General features: G+C 40.3%; 1 protein-coding gene across 3 annotated transcripts in view; it reads left to right on the forward strand.

Moving 5' to 3' along the window:
* kat6b (K(lysine) acetyltransferase 6B) overlaps positions 1-13,692 on the forward strand; it is a 54,955-nt gene extending 41,263 nt beyond the window's left edge. For 2 of the 3 annotated variants that reach the window (XM_079841972.1, XM_079841973.1), the window contains exons 11-17: positions 4,498-4,659; positions 4,921-5,014; positions 6,184-6,415; positions 6,610-6,766; positions 8,089-8,406; positions 9,101-9,377; positions 9,467-13,692. In XM_079841972.1, coding sequence (XP_079698098.1) covers positions 4,498-4,659; positions 4,921-5,014; positions 6,184-6,415; positions 6,610-6,766; positions 8,089-8,406; positions 9,101-9,377; positions 9,467-12,105 — 3,879 coding nt within the window. In that variant the 3' untranslated portion in view covers positions 12,106-13,692. The remainder of the gene's footprint in view (positions 1-4,497; positions 4,660-4,920; positions 5,015-6,183; positions 6,416-6,609; positions 6,767-8,088; positions 8,407-9,100; positions 9,378-9,466) is intronic. The other variant, XM_079841974.1, reaches the window with a different exon arrangement.
* The last annotated feature ends 124 nt before the right edge of the window (positions 13,693-13,816 follow it).

A 13,816-nucleotide genomic window follows, 5' to 3' on the forward strand; every position in this document is an offset into this window, starting at 1 on the left:
AAACATACAAAAAGAACAACATACAAAAAGAAGTATATAAATAAAAAGAGGAAAATGGAGATGCAATGTAAAATGGTTAAATCAACTTTATCAAATGAAGCCTTGTGGTACTATATTTATATAATTCAAAAAGGGTTTCCAGATTTGATGAAATAATTCACCCCTGCCCCTCATTGAATATGTGATCTTCTCTAAAGGTACACAGCTGCAGACCTCTGACAACCACAATCCACTTGGCACATCAGTTTCTGCTTTCCATTTCAAAGCAATACATTTTTTAGCTATTATTAACAACATTTGAGTAAGCTTAATAGCTTGACTGTTTCGGAGATTAGAGTTGGCAAAATTACCCAATAAACACACCTCTGGATCCATTGGAAAATCAATTCCATGAATCTGTGATATACTCAGGCCCGGTTCCAGAATCAAATCACTGAGGGTGCTTCTGAAATTACTGAGGGTGCTCTAGTAAAGTGCAGATAGGCTATAAGCAACGGCTCCACCATAGCAGTGTACAGTGAGAAATTTATGATTATTTATTTACAAGTTATTTACCAATAATTGGAATTTCAAAAATATTTTGCTTCAAATTGTCTATTAATTTATTAGTCTGCCTTTACATTGCTTTAATGCGTTACTAGTATTTTAACATATCTTCCTGAGAACCAAAAAAAATGTTTTGTGAATTTAGATTTTTTTTCCCCCCTGGTCATTATGGTTTGGGGCATAAAAACAAATAGATTTTTTTTTTTTATGTATTCTTATGTTATTATTTAAGTATTATTTTACTTGATGCAATATGTGTGGCCTTAAATGCCATTCCCATTCTAGGCAATGCATCTATACACCATATCTAATTTGCATATTAATGTGTTTTGTATTTCATAAGAATATCCAGACTTAAAACTGTGTATGTTGTCAGAGAAATTCGCTAAATAATGTCCTCTACAGAGGCAAAACCTCTATTCTTGGCATTTATATTTAGATGTCACTTCCGAAACTTTGCTGCATGCAATTGGCCGTCAGTCCTCATAGCAATAATAGTTTTATTCAATATATGACTAACCTCGAAAGTGAGCCAAGATCACTGTTGCACAAAATGCTGTTGCTTTGTCAGTTCATTGCGATCTCACAAAGTTCCGTTATAAAAAAATTAAGTCATCAACAATAAATCTCTTACTTACATCGTGTCTTGACTTTGTTAATTTGAGGTTTCACGAGCCTGCATTAACTCAGCACTGAATAAAAACTCTGGCGTTTTGAGCGGTGAGATTCTGATCGCGTTCGAGAGATCAACAACTAGATATGTGATTGGCTACATTACTCAACGCTGCAAAAACTCGCTGTAAATAGATGCATTTGGCGCTCTCCAAAACTCAGACACAAATTTGCAAATCTGTTTTGCCAAGATTACAGTATCAACTGAGGGTGCTTTTGCTTGCGTTTGAGGGTGCTTAGCATCCCCGTAGAACCGGGCCTGGATATGCGATCACATACTTGCACCCAAAAAACCTTCACTTTAAGGCACAACCAGGTAGAATGCAAAAATGTCCTTCTTCTGCACCACATCTGAAGCAGAGAGGTGAAATACTGTTATTAAATGTATGTAATCTAGATGGAGAGTAGTAAAGCTGGTGTAGAAAATTAAACCGAATTAATCTATACCTAGAATTCAAGGTTGAGGTGACCCCATCTTTTCATAATTGACCCCACAGGTCCTCATCTATTCTTACTCCCAAATCCAGCTCCCATCTACTTCTGGATTTATCTGTATCATCTAGAGGCTGATTTGAGATCAGAGCTTCATATATTCAAGAGATTGTTTTATATAGTGGTTTATCAGAATAGCAGAGTTGCTCAATACATGTCAAATCAGGTATCTTGGGATACGATTTTCCTTTAGATCCTATCTCGTAGCTGCAGATAACTAAAGAATTCTTTATTACTCAAATGATATTTATTTTTTGACTGTTCAAACGATATAAAAAATTATCCTCAAAACAATGCTCCAAATGTGTAATTCCCTTATCTGCCCATATCTTAATTTTTACTTTGACACATCGGTAGCAATCGGTTTCCCCATAAAGGTGTTTTAGGAGAAAGAAAATTGCCCTGTCCCAACAGCGACCGCAGTTTGTACCAAGTGTGAACTGAATGGATAATAATAACTGAATGGGTTTATTAGTTCTTGTTTTGATCATTTTGTCATCCTGCGTATATAAGATATTGGCAGGACACTCTTCTTTTATCTCAGATTTCTCCATATTAAGCGAAGAGGGAACACCAGCAAACATTTGAGCCAAATACCTGGATTGGGCTGCCCAATAATACGTTTTAAAATTGGGAAGTCTCAGTCCTCCTTGATTATAATCCCTAGCCAGTTTATCAAGGCTGACCCTAGGGGTTTTACGATGCCAAATAAATTATATTATCGACCCATTAAGCGAAGTGAAAATAGAGTTGGGGATTAATATTGGAAGAGATTGAAACATGTATAAAAATTTGGGCAAAATATTCATCTTAACTGCATTTATTCTACCAAGTAATGTAAGTGGTAGATCCATCCAATTGGTTAAATCTCGACCCACCTTCTCTAAAAGACTAGCCACATTAAGTTTGTAGAGATTCTTTAAATGACCATCTACCTGTATACCCAAATATTTAATACCAGTAGGTGATCACTTAAAAGAAAACCCGTCTAGTGCAGTATAATGAAACCCTGATAATGGCAAAATTACACTTTTATCGATATTTACTTTATATTTAGAGGTGGTGCTATATGATTGTAACACCATCTGTAAATTAGACAGTCTGAAAATGAAAAGTTTGCTTGGATGGTACGGCCGCGAAGATCTGCAACTATTACGCAGGAATGAGAAAGTAGTTCCTAGCCATATAGGTGTATAAAATCGCAACTTTTCATTTTCAGTTGGTCTTAGCACACGATGTAACTGTAGAAGAGTCACGTTTTAAATAGGAAAAATATTGAAAGTGTCTTTGGTCATTTTTTGAATGAGATGCTAATGGACTGATCAGAATCAATGATGTATGCTAAGCTATGCTAAAAGTGCTACCGCCAGATACAAAGATCGGCTGAATGGATTCAAAAACGGTAAAACTCAACTATTTAACTCTAGGGGACTTGTAAAATGAGCCTATTTTCAAAAAAAGTGGAGTGTTCCTTTAAACAACTCTCAAAAAATAAGTGTTCTGTGCCTGGAAAGAAGTAGAAATAACAAATAACTGAAAATCAGTTGCTTTATGAAACAAAACTTTATAAATTGACCTTTTTCTCTTTTTTACTAAAGTACAAAAGATCCTATGAATGAACAAACCTGAAGTGTACAATACTCCTCCAAATAATAGTTCAGTAATTTGGGTAATAAATGTTGCCAGCTAGGGATGTCACGGTACCAAAATTCCAGTAGTCGGTACCAATACCATAAAAATTGTATGGTACTCGGTACCAATTTCGGTACCACAGCTAAATGTTTTTTTATATATATTTATTTTATTTTATTTTATTTTAGTTAACCATTAAAAATGTTTTATTAAATGTATTAAGTTTATTATTTATGATGATAATCATTATAAGTAAATAATACATAAACATTTAAAGGCTGCATGCTGTTTAAAAGTACATTGTTTATAAAAAAAATCAGGCCGATCATGCAGAAAATCGGCCAATTCCGATCCCTGGCCAATCAATCTGTGCATCTCTACAGTTTTCTACATCTACATCTACGCTCTACCACCCCGAGTCCTCACTCTCGGCTGTTTCCTATTCCCAGCCGGCGATACGGGAGAGTACTCTGGGTTTGGGCTAAATTCCGAGCTCAGAGCCTCACCTCAGATAGCACGGCAAATATGCTTATTTCACTCGTTTACTCTATTCAATCATTTGTAAGTGTGAACCCATAAAACAACTGTCACAGGTAATTGGACATTATTTTCTTTTTTATTTAGAAAATAAATAAAGCTTGTCATTTAAAAAGCATTTTGCCTGTACATAAATGAACCTTTATGTTGTAAAGTCTATAAATCAAAATATTTATTGCATTTATGAAGAAAAGGCTCAGCACTTCACGGCTCTATCGCCTATTGCCTCGATGATGTATAATGTCTTTGGCGGATTGCTGAGGCGGATTGCTGAGGCGGATTGCCGGCAACAGCCATTAGGATTGTTTGTGATTTGGTCTTAGTCACTTAGGAGTCCTCTTGACAAACCCTAACTTTTCAGAGATTTAGGAGCTGGTTTAAGCGCTAAAATGCTTTGTGAAATACTCTGAGCAAAAATGTAGGAGTCCTAAAATTAGCACTGACATGCCCATTATTTTTGAAGAGTTTCTCCTAAATTGGCAAATTAGGAGCTAATTTTAGCCTTAAGATGTTTTGTGAATACGGGCCCTGATCTTTACATGTGCTCCACTAGCAGGAGCTGCCCTTGTATGGCCTATCTCAGACTAATGGTTTCCCTTTTTTTTCCTCTCTGCTTAGGTTGATGGAAATATCAGCAAAATTTTCTGCCAAAACCTTTGCTTGCTTGCAAAGCTTTTTCTGGACCACAAGACGCTGTATTACGACGTGGAGCCTTTTCTCTTCTATGTTCTAACACAAAATGATGAGAAGGGTTGTCATCTTGTTGGATACTTTTCAAAGGTATTACCCTTACATAAATATTATTAAGAATATATCTAATCCTATGACAGTGGAGTCAGAGTAACAGCTGGTTGTTTAGTGGGTTGCTAAAGATGGGTTTATTTTATGGTGCTCGTTTTTGGATCTGAACTTTTCTGCAATATGTTTGAAGGGTTTTGTGTGGTTATGTTTGGTTCAGTTCAGGAGAACGGCAGGTGCAGTGAATTGCATGCGTTGGCAGTGCACTGACACACTCTATCTTTCTCTCTTTCTCTCCCACAGGAAAAGCTTTGCCAGCAGAAGTACAATGTCTCCTGCATAATGATTATGCCTCAGTACCAAAGGCAAGGATTTGGAAGGTTCCTCATTGATTTCAGTAAGTTATTCATTAACTGGTTTGGAAGTCTTATGAGATGTGAGCATAAGATTGTTTGTATCATGAACAGATGCTTCTATACTCCGCATGGAAAGAAAAAGATCTGTTTCAGACTAGACGGTCATAATGAAATGGAAATAATGGTTTGAGGTGTTCATTTCATTGTTATTTTAGCTATCAAGAGGGTTTGCATGTCTTTATATACAGTGAATATAGCACATAATATTATTTGTTTGCTTGTAAATGTTTTTTATTTTGTTTGCTCTGTGTAGAATCAGAAGAGCATTTGCATACTTTGTTTTAATGCAAAAGACTACTATCGACAATCTGGAAATGTTCGGTCTCGTCTAAACCTGGCTTTGCTTATGCATCTGTTGAAACCACAAAATCAGCTCACACTTTAAGCAATCAAAAAAAACAAAAGACCAAATATTTTCTTACATTTGTTATTTTGAATGACCGGTGGCTTTAGATTGGGCTTTTGTGCAGTTTCTCATGTGAGTGATCCTGTCTGGTGCCACACTTCTAAAATATCTTGGACAGATCTTCCTCTTAATTGTTAGGGTTGGGATGGAGAACCGCCAATATTTGAAAGTACAGCGCTGCTATGAAGAAATTGATTTAGTGTTGTGTGTGAAGCATCACAGCACATCAGTGCAGTAAAATTGATATTGGTGATTTTAACATTTAAATTATTTTTAAATTTAAGTATTAGCAAAAACATTTTTTATATTTATTTACTTTAGAATATAAAATTAGAACCAGTTTGCTCTACAAATCGTGGTTATCAGTCATCTGGACTGGTTTTACATTTTTCTGTCTTTTCTGCTCTGTTTTTATCCATTAGTAAAATATTATACTGTAATATTTGTATTTGTAATGTAACATTGACATCACAAGAACTTTGACAAGAGCTTAAGCCTTAAGCCATCAGATTTAAAGCTGTAATCAAATCAAATAAACAAATAACTGTTTTTCTTTTATTAGATGTGTAAAATATAATTCAAATATCATGCCTCTAGACCTTATGAAGCTGCATAAAAACATTACGACACATTATGTTGTGTTGTTTCATGTTTTTTCCAAGTGACACTCAAACCCGATCTGAAAACAATACTCAAACAATCTTGTCTCTTCTCCCCTCTTTGTCTCTCTTCCTGTCTTTCCAGGTTACTTACTTTCCAGGCTAGAGGGCCAGGCTGGCTCCCCAGAGAAGCCTCTATCTGATCTGGGTCGTCTGTCCTACTTGGCTTATTGGAAAAGTGTCATACTAGAGTACCTGCACAACCACCCAGATAAGAGTGTCAGCATCAGGGGAATGAGCCGAGCCACGGGCATGTGTCCACATGACATCGCTACCACACTTCAACAGCTCAACATGATTGATTTCCAGGATGGCAGGTGGGTTTGACTGTGGTGGTATCTGTCAATCTGACAATTTACTCACATGCTTTCAGTGTACTGGATCATCTCTAAAGGGGGAGTAAAATACAGTTGTGTCTCTATTTGCATGTGCGTTAATACTGAATTACAAAGTCTCATACATCACACAAGATATCTGCATTTTGAATACATTTCCTAACATTTTTGTATAGGTTTCTAATCATCCGAAGATATCAACTGATTGAGGAGCACATGGATAGACTGAGAATGAAGCCAAGGCTTCATGAGGTTGACCCTGACTGCCTCTGCTGGACTCCAGTTTCCGTCTGCAAAAGCCCACCAGGGGAGCTGAAGAGTGCTATGGCACAGGTAGGCTGAAAGGTCTATTTATGATTTGATCAGGGACTGAACACACCTGCTTTTAGTGAACCTAGTTTTAATTGTTTGTCTGTCCAGTGCAGAGCGTTCTAATATTTAAAGATAGACTATGAAGGATTTCTTGTTAAATTCTACATTTAGAAGTGAATTTTCTGCCCTCCTACGTACCTCCGCTCAATTTTCATTTTCCTTCAGTACTCCGTCTGGGATTGTGGTATATTCTCTGGTTTTCTCTGGTCAAATTCTAACTGGTCCAATCAGCGAACAGAGGGAGTGGCTGAGAACGATGACGTTGATGTCGTGCGCTAGTTTGAGATGACATGCGTCACGACCAAACGTTAGCAATTGGTTATGATGGATCCAGAGTGGCTCTGGGCAGATCCAATAGTTTTAAACTTCAATAGAGTACCCGCCTTCAAGGAAGTTAACGCTTATCAATGGATAGTGGCCAGACTCTCTGTACAAATGAAATGTACTAGAGTCTGGTAGCACCAGGCTAGAATTATTTAGCCAGTAGGCATTGAGCAGTAGAATTATTGAGCATAATAATTGTTTCTATAAACATGTAGCAAACAACTAGGTAGTTTTCCTGGCATATACAGAGGCTTGATCAGCACGTTCCACAGGGTGACTTGCTGTCCAGTTGCCTTGTCGTTGTTTTACAGCTATTACAGATGTCTTGCATCAAATTACTGTGTTCTGTCTGCATTGTTAATGTTTGCAGTACAGACACGGCAGATTTTGTAAAATGCCCTTTTATTCTTCCTTATGACCTCCTGACACAACCTGACCTTTTTGCATAATGCTGAACTCAAACTTAATTGGTAAGGTGATCAAAGGCTATTCTGGTGGTCGTCTCTAAAATCAGAGGTTGTGTTTTTAAATGAAACCTATTCACTAGGCAGATCATGGAGATTACGATGAGCACAGGTAACTCATTCCTTCTCCGGCTCTGCATTATTAGCTACAAGATGATGTTTGCGTGAAAAGTGAGCTAAATTTATCCCTTTCAGGAGTTCAGGGTGAGTTCACAGAGATAGCTGAAAGCACTTCCAACAGTAACCCAGCTTCCTGAGTGACCTAAATCAAAGCCCTGTATTATTAATGCCTCTGAATGTCCCATGAAATGTAATCTTCCATATCCGCTTAAAATAAATGTTGCTGAGATCAACGGCTAATCAAGAGACAATTTCTGCACTGCAGGGACACTGCGAAAGCAAAGTGTATATAACTGAGATGTTATTTGCCTGCTTGGCTTCAGCCTGTACGAGCGTCTCAAACAAGCTCATATTTGTGTTTTTGTGGAATAACAGGCAAGAGACCGTCGTGCAAGCTGTAGTGCGTCAATCAGGAATTTGACAATGGGGATGGGCTACACCAGCACAAGACCTCCACTAACCAAGTGCAAGAACTTTAGCAGAAGATACTCAGACCCACTGTTTGCAAACAGCACTGGGAAAGATTTTGAAGTGAGTGAAGATAGCAGCAGTGATGATGATGATGATGATGATGATGACGACGACGACGATGATGATGATGATGATGATGATGATGATGATGACGACAACGTCGACAATGGTAATGAAGACAGTGCAATCAAGTCCCAGTCTGGTCAGGGGCTCAAGCGAAAGGTAAATATCAGAATATTTGGTTGCATGCATTTCTTATTTAGTTATCTTTGTATCATGGTTCTTCACATTGAAAATCCTTTAGCATTTAGAAAGCATATTTAATAGGATGGAAACTAATCCAAAACTCTCCATAAGTCAGAAATTTCCATCAGTCTTCAAGTCCATAATTAAGTAATATTGCTTTCATGATTTGTGTGGGAAATCTTAGCTCTGTATCACCAAGTAATGCAGCAGATTATTTGCACTGGGCTACTGCTATCCCAGAATGCCTGGGGGAGAGTATGTTGTGAGGCTCTTGCGGTCAGCTTGATTCAGCACGCTCTCATTTGGGGTTTTGGGCAGGCTAAGCTTTCCAAATGAATGGCCTGTGGTGTAGGCACTGTGGTCTAAATGATGGGCTTTTGCATTTAGATCATGAAGCAACCCATTCACAACGCAGCCACATTTCCCTATGTTTAGCATCACCCTTGACCGTATCTGTCTCCTCCAAACCTATGCTTTTTGGATTAAAGGGCACCAGGGACAATTCAACAAAAAAGTGGCCAACTCTTGCTATGACAGTTGTTAAGTCTAACAGTCTTTGACATCTCCCTGTATTTATTCCATTCTCAAGTGCAAGTTGTTCTCAAGCATACAATATGCACTTCTCTGCTTAAGCGAATAGCCCCCTTAAATGTATTTGTTTTTTTCTTAGCGCCAAAATCTCAGACGGAAGAGAGGGAGGAGGAGAACACGAATCAACAGCAGTGTCACAACCGAAACCATCTCGGAGAGAACAGAGGTGCTAGATGAGCCATTCGAAAACTCTGATGTAGAAAGCCCTCTGCCACAGCCCAGCAGGAGGGGCGGCAGCGAAGATGAGGAAGAGGAGGAGGAGAAAAACCAGAGAGTAGCCGTGCGTCGGCCTGGAAGACCAAGAAGACATGGAGATGACAATCATGCAAATCAATCTAAAGGAGCGAATGTGGAAGGTAAAGCCATACATGTTAACATTTACAACACTGCTTTTGTTGCATATTTGAAAGATAAATAATATCATTTTTTTTTGGTGTTTCTGAAGCAGTAAAAAAGGACAATCCTCGACCTGTAAAACGGAAGAAAGGCTGGCCCAAAGGTGTCAAACGAGGCCCTCCCAAATGGAGACTAAAGGAGCGCAAAATGGGCTTTAAGCTCAACCTCTACACACCTCCAGAGACACCAATGGTCACAGTGGAGCAGGAGCAAGAGGAGGAGCAGGATGCCAGCCCTGCCTCATTCTCAGAACCATGCGAGTCCTACAGAGAGCCCAGGCCAGAGGACCCAGAATTGGACACCTGCATTTCAGAGCCCCACAGTCCAGAGCCACCAGAGTCTCACAAAGTAAATGAGGATGAGTCAACAGACAAGTCTGACACGGTGGAAAATTCTCCCTGTACTGATGAGACCAATGAGACAACATCAGGTCCAATAGATGATGCTGAACAGTCAACTATAAATACAGAGGAAGTCAAGGACCTGAAGCCAGAGGGTGAAGCAGAAGGCAGGGTTAGTAAGGGCTCGGGTGAACGAGATGAGGAAGAGGATGAGGACGAAGAGCCAGAACCTTCTCATGTGGATGATCACGATGCAGATGATGAAGATGATAGCCATGAACAAAGAATAGAGGACCCAGTGCCACTAACAGAAAAAGACCTTACTGAAGAACCAGAGCCAGTTACAACTCTTAATAATAATAATAATAATAAAAATCCTGAAGTGCAGCCGAGCCTCTTGGACCCACTGCCTCATTGCTCTGAGGAGCTTGCATCTGAAAGCACGTTCGTGAGCTTGGACATGCAACAGGGAGACGCTGTGGACTCGGATCATCCTCCAGACTCAGAAACCGAGGAAGAGGATAACAGTCAGAGGCCTGAAGAAAAGCATATGGGCCCGTTAACCCCGGCAATAAAAGAGGACCATAACATTTGCCCTGAGCTTGACATGGAGACTGCTCAAGCTGTGCAGTCTCTGACTCAAGAGTCTGAGCAAGAGAGGCACTTTCAGGACTGTGTGGAGACTCAGGAGGCCTGCCACAGCCTACAGCGTTATGTTCACGTCGAGCAGAGCCCTCAGATGACTCCCGTGGATGACTGCCAGCAGTCAGATCACAGCAGCCCTCTGTCTTCTGTCCATTCTCACCCGAGCCAATCTGTACGATCAGTCAATAGTCCAGCGGTGTCCATTTTAGAAAGCGGCTACACGCAGATCAGTCCTGATCAGGGCACCGTCTCTGTGCATTCGCTTCATAACAACATGGAGACCAGCCCAATAATGGATGTGCCCTCAGTGTCGGACCATTCTCAGCAGGTGGTGGACAGTGGCTTCAGTGACCTAGGTAGCATTGAGAGCACCACTGAGAATTACGAGAATCCCAGCAGTTATGATTCCACGCTGGGTAACAGCATTTGTGGCACGGGAGCAGGAGCAGGCGCCTCCTCCCAGAGCAGCTGTTCCTATGGCAACCTCTCCTCCGGTGGCAGCCACAGTCAGAGCAGCTGTGCTGTGTCCCAGCAGATGGCCGGTCCTGTGGTGAACAATACTGGCGCTTGCAGCATGCTCCAGCAAACCAGCATGAGCTCCCCTCAGGGATGCAGTGTAAAGTCTCCGCAAGGCTGTGTGCCGGAGAGGCAGCCCAGCCATCCGCACGGACATGGGCACAGCCATGGGCATGGACACGGGCATAGCCACAGTCACCACCACAGCCATCATCAGCATCATCCGCACCATCAACATCACCAACACCCACAACACCAGTACCAGCAGCCTTTGTCACACTGCTCCATGCCGGCCAGCTTCGCTCCACCCATGCAGCTGTCCGACATCCCAGAGTCCAACAACCCCTCCAGCAACCTGGGTCTGTATGACCGAATGGGCCAGGTAGAGTATGGAGGTGGACACTATGGTCAACCGTCAGCTACATTCAGCCTGCATAAGCTACAACAACTCACCAATACCATCATGGACCAGTCCTTGCCCTTCAGCCATTCTGCCTCGCACTCCATCTCATCCTATGCAAACAACAACGGCTCGTTGTCCACGCAGCTCGGGCCTCACAATCCTGCACTGGTTTCTCTGTCGCAATCTGGTGGAGGTCCTCAGTCGCAGGCTACTGTGACTCCTCCGCCCAATATGACTCCACCGCCCATGATGCTGCAGCGCAACATGGCCACACCCAACATGAACCTGGCCCCATCTCAGAGACTGCAAACGCAAATGCCCCCTAAGAACCACCATCACCACCCCATGTCCATCCGCTCCAAATCGGCCCCTCTGCCGCCCCACCACCAGCAGCAGATGTATGGTAGAGGTCCTCAGACCGTAGCCATGCAGGCTCCTGGGAGGACGCTAACTATGCCGCCGCGGATGAACATGGGGGTGAACCTCATGCCCGCTCCGGCTTACAACGTCAACTCGATGAACGTGAACGTCAATATGGCGATGAACCCTTACAGGGTGACGCAGCCTATGATGAACGGAGGCTACCATGGCAATCCTACCTATATGAATCAATCTCCACAGTACTCTATGCAGATGGGCATGATGGGTACCCAGCCTTACCCACAGCAGCCCATGCAGGCTCCTCCCCATGGCAATATGATGTACAGCCCAGCAGGTCATCATGGTTATGTGAATACCGGCATGTCCAAACAACCCTTAAACGGGCCTTATATGAGACGATAATCAACGACCTGAAAGTAAAGGGTCATGATGTTGCAAAGTCAACTAGTTGACTTGAGGTATTTAGTTTGTTCTTATTTTCATGGTTAATGATCGCTTTTATGGATCTTTCTAAAAGAACCAGCACTTGGTAAGAATGCAAAAAAAGTTTTGTTTATTGGCTAAATTTTAGCTTTTTTCCCCTATTTATGGGAAGCCTTACAGCATAAGATTTAAAATGTAACATTTGTGTAAGCAGAAATCTCCCCTGAACTGCATTGCAGTTGAACGGAGGTTACATTTTCTTTTAAGTTGGAACCTGCATTATGGAACCTTTAAATGTGCCTGCATTGTATGTTTTTGGACAAAAGAGCCTTTTCAATGTACCTTTAGCAATCGCAAGGTTATATATGTAAGTCTGTACTCATGCCTTCATATTATTTAAATTATTGTAAATCTACTTTTATATTTTTTTAAATGTAAGGTTATACTTAGCATGCTATAACGTCTTTGTTAGTGACAGTGCATCAAAGTAGTACTGTACAGTGTTGTGCTTAATAGCAAGCAATTTTATATTAAATGTATGGCCTTGGTTAGGTTTCCCTCGTATGGAAGGAAAAATTAAACTCTATTTTTGTTGATTCTAATACTGTAAAGATTTGGAAAAAAATCGTCATGTTCGGCTTGGAAGGTTCTATTGCTAATTGTGTATAATTTGTTACTTTATAACAAGTTTCTTTACCTGAGGCAGCTTTCTGTTTTTATACAATTTAAAGCAATTTCTGTCACAATAGCAAAGAACAGTCAATGTCAGTATTTGTACATGTAGAAATCTAAATCAAGGGGGAAGGGTATAAACGAAAACATTTCAAACGGGGCAGAGTTGCAAGATTATTATGAGTGTCAATTTACTCCAAAGTTGGTCTTTTATGAAATGCCTTTAAACTTACATTTTCATTCCATCTGTAGATTTTTTTTATCTTTATAAAACATCTGATTTATATTTTACTGAAATGTAGAGCAGTAGCCTTGTTGATAGACAAAACAGATGGCATGTAAAAAGGTAAATTGTATCGTGTCTGTTTGTATAGCTTATTTTGTAGCCTTTGTACCTGTACAGAATGGCAGTTTGACGTAAGAGGGATATCCTGACTGTACTAATTAACAGAGCAACAGTCCTGTATTTATGAGTTACCTTTCTAGTCGGTCACTTAAATGCTGTACATTTTAGCAGAAAATAAATTATGATGAGCCACTGACAGACTTAAAAGTGTGTGAATGGACTCTGTTTTCATCTCATACGTATTGTGACTCATATTTTTCTTGAAAGGTTCAATTACAACCAACCGAGTTTCAGATGGTTTGAAACAATCGTGCGGGGTGCAGGGACTACTGAATAGAGAAACGGATGCTTTTGCCTGTAGAGGATGGACAAATTTAGCTGGAAAACACTTGATTCTAAGTGCCTCATATTTAAGTGACTTAATGTAAATACTCAAGTGACTATATTTATTAAATTAATAAATATAGTCTTTGGCTCTAGTACACGATGTAAAGCACAAATATTGAATATATCTTTACGAATCATTAAAAGCCCAGAAACAAAGTAGCTGAACAACACCCTGGCTGTGTGTCATTGGTAAACTTCAACCATGCATTGAACTAGCTGGATTTTAAGCAACTGTGTGTGTGTTAGGACAGTGGGATTCACTCATGTAAATATGCAACTGTTTGT

Source organism: Gobio gobio, assembly GCF_949357685.1.
Source record: "Gobio gobio genome assembly, chromosome: 18".
Classification (NCBI taxonomy): Eukaryota; Metazoa; Chordata; class Actinopteri; order Cypriniformes; family Gobionidae; genus Gobio; species Gobio gobio.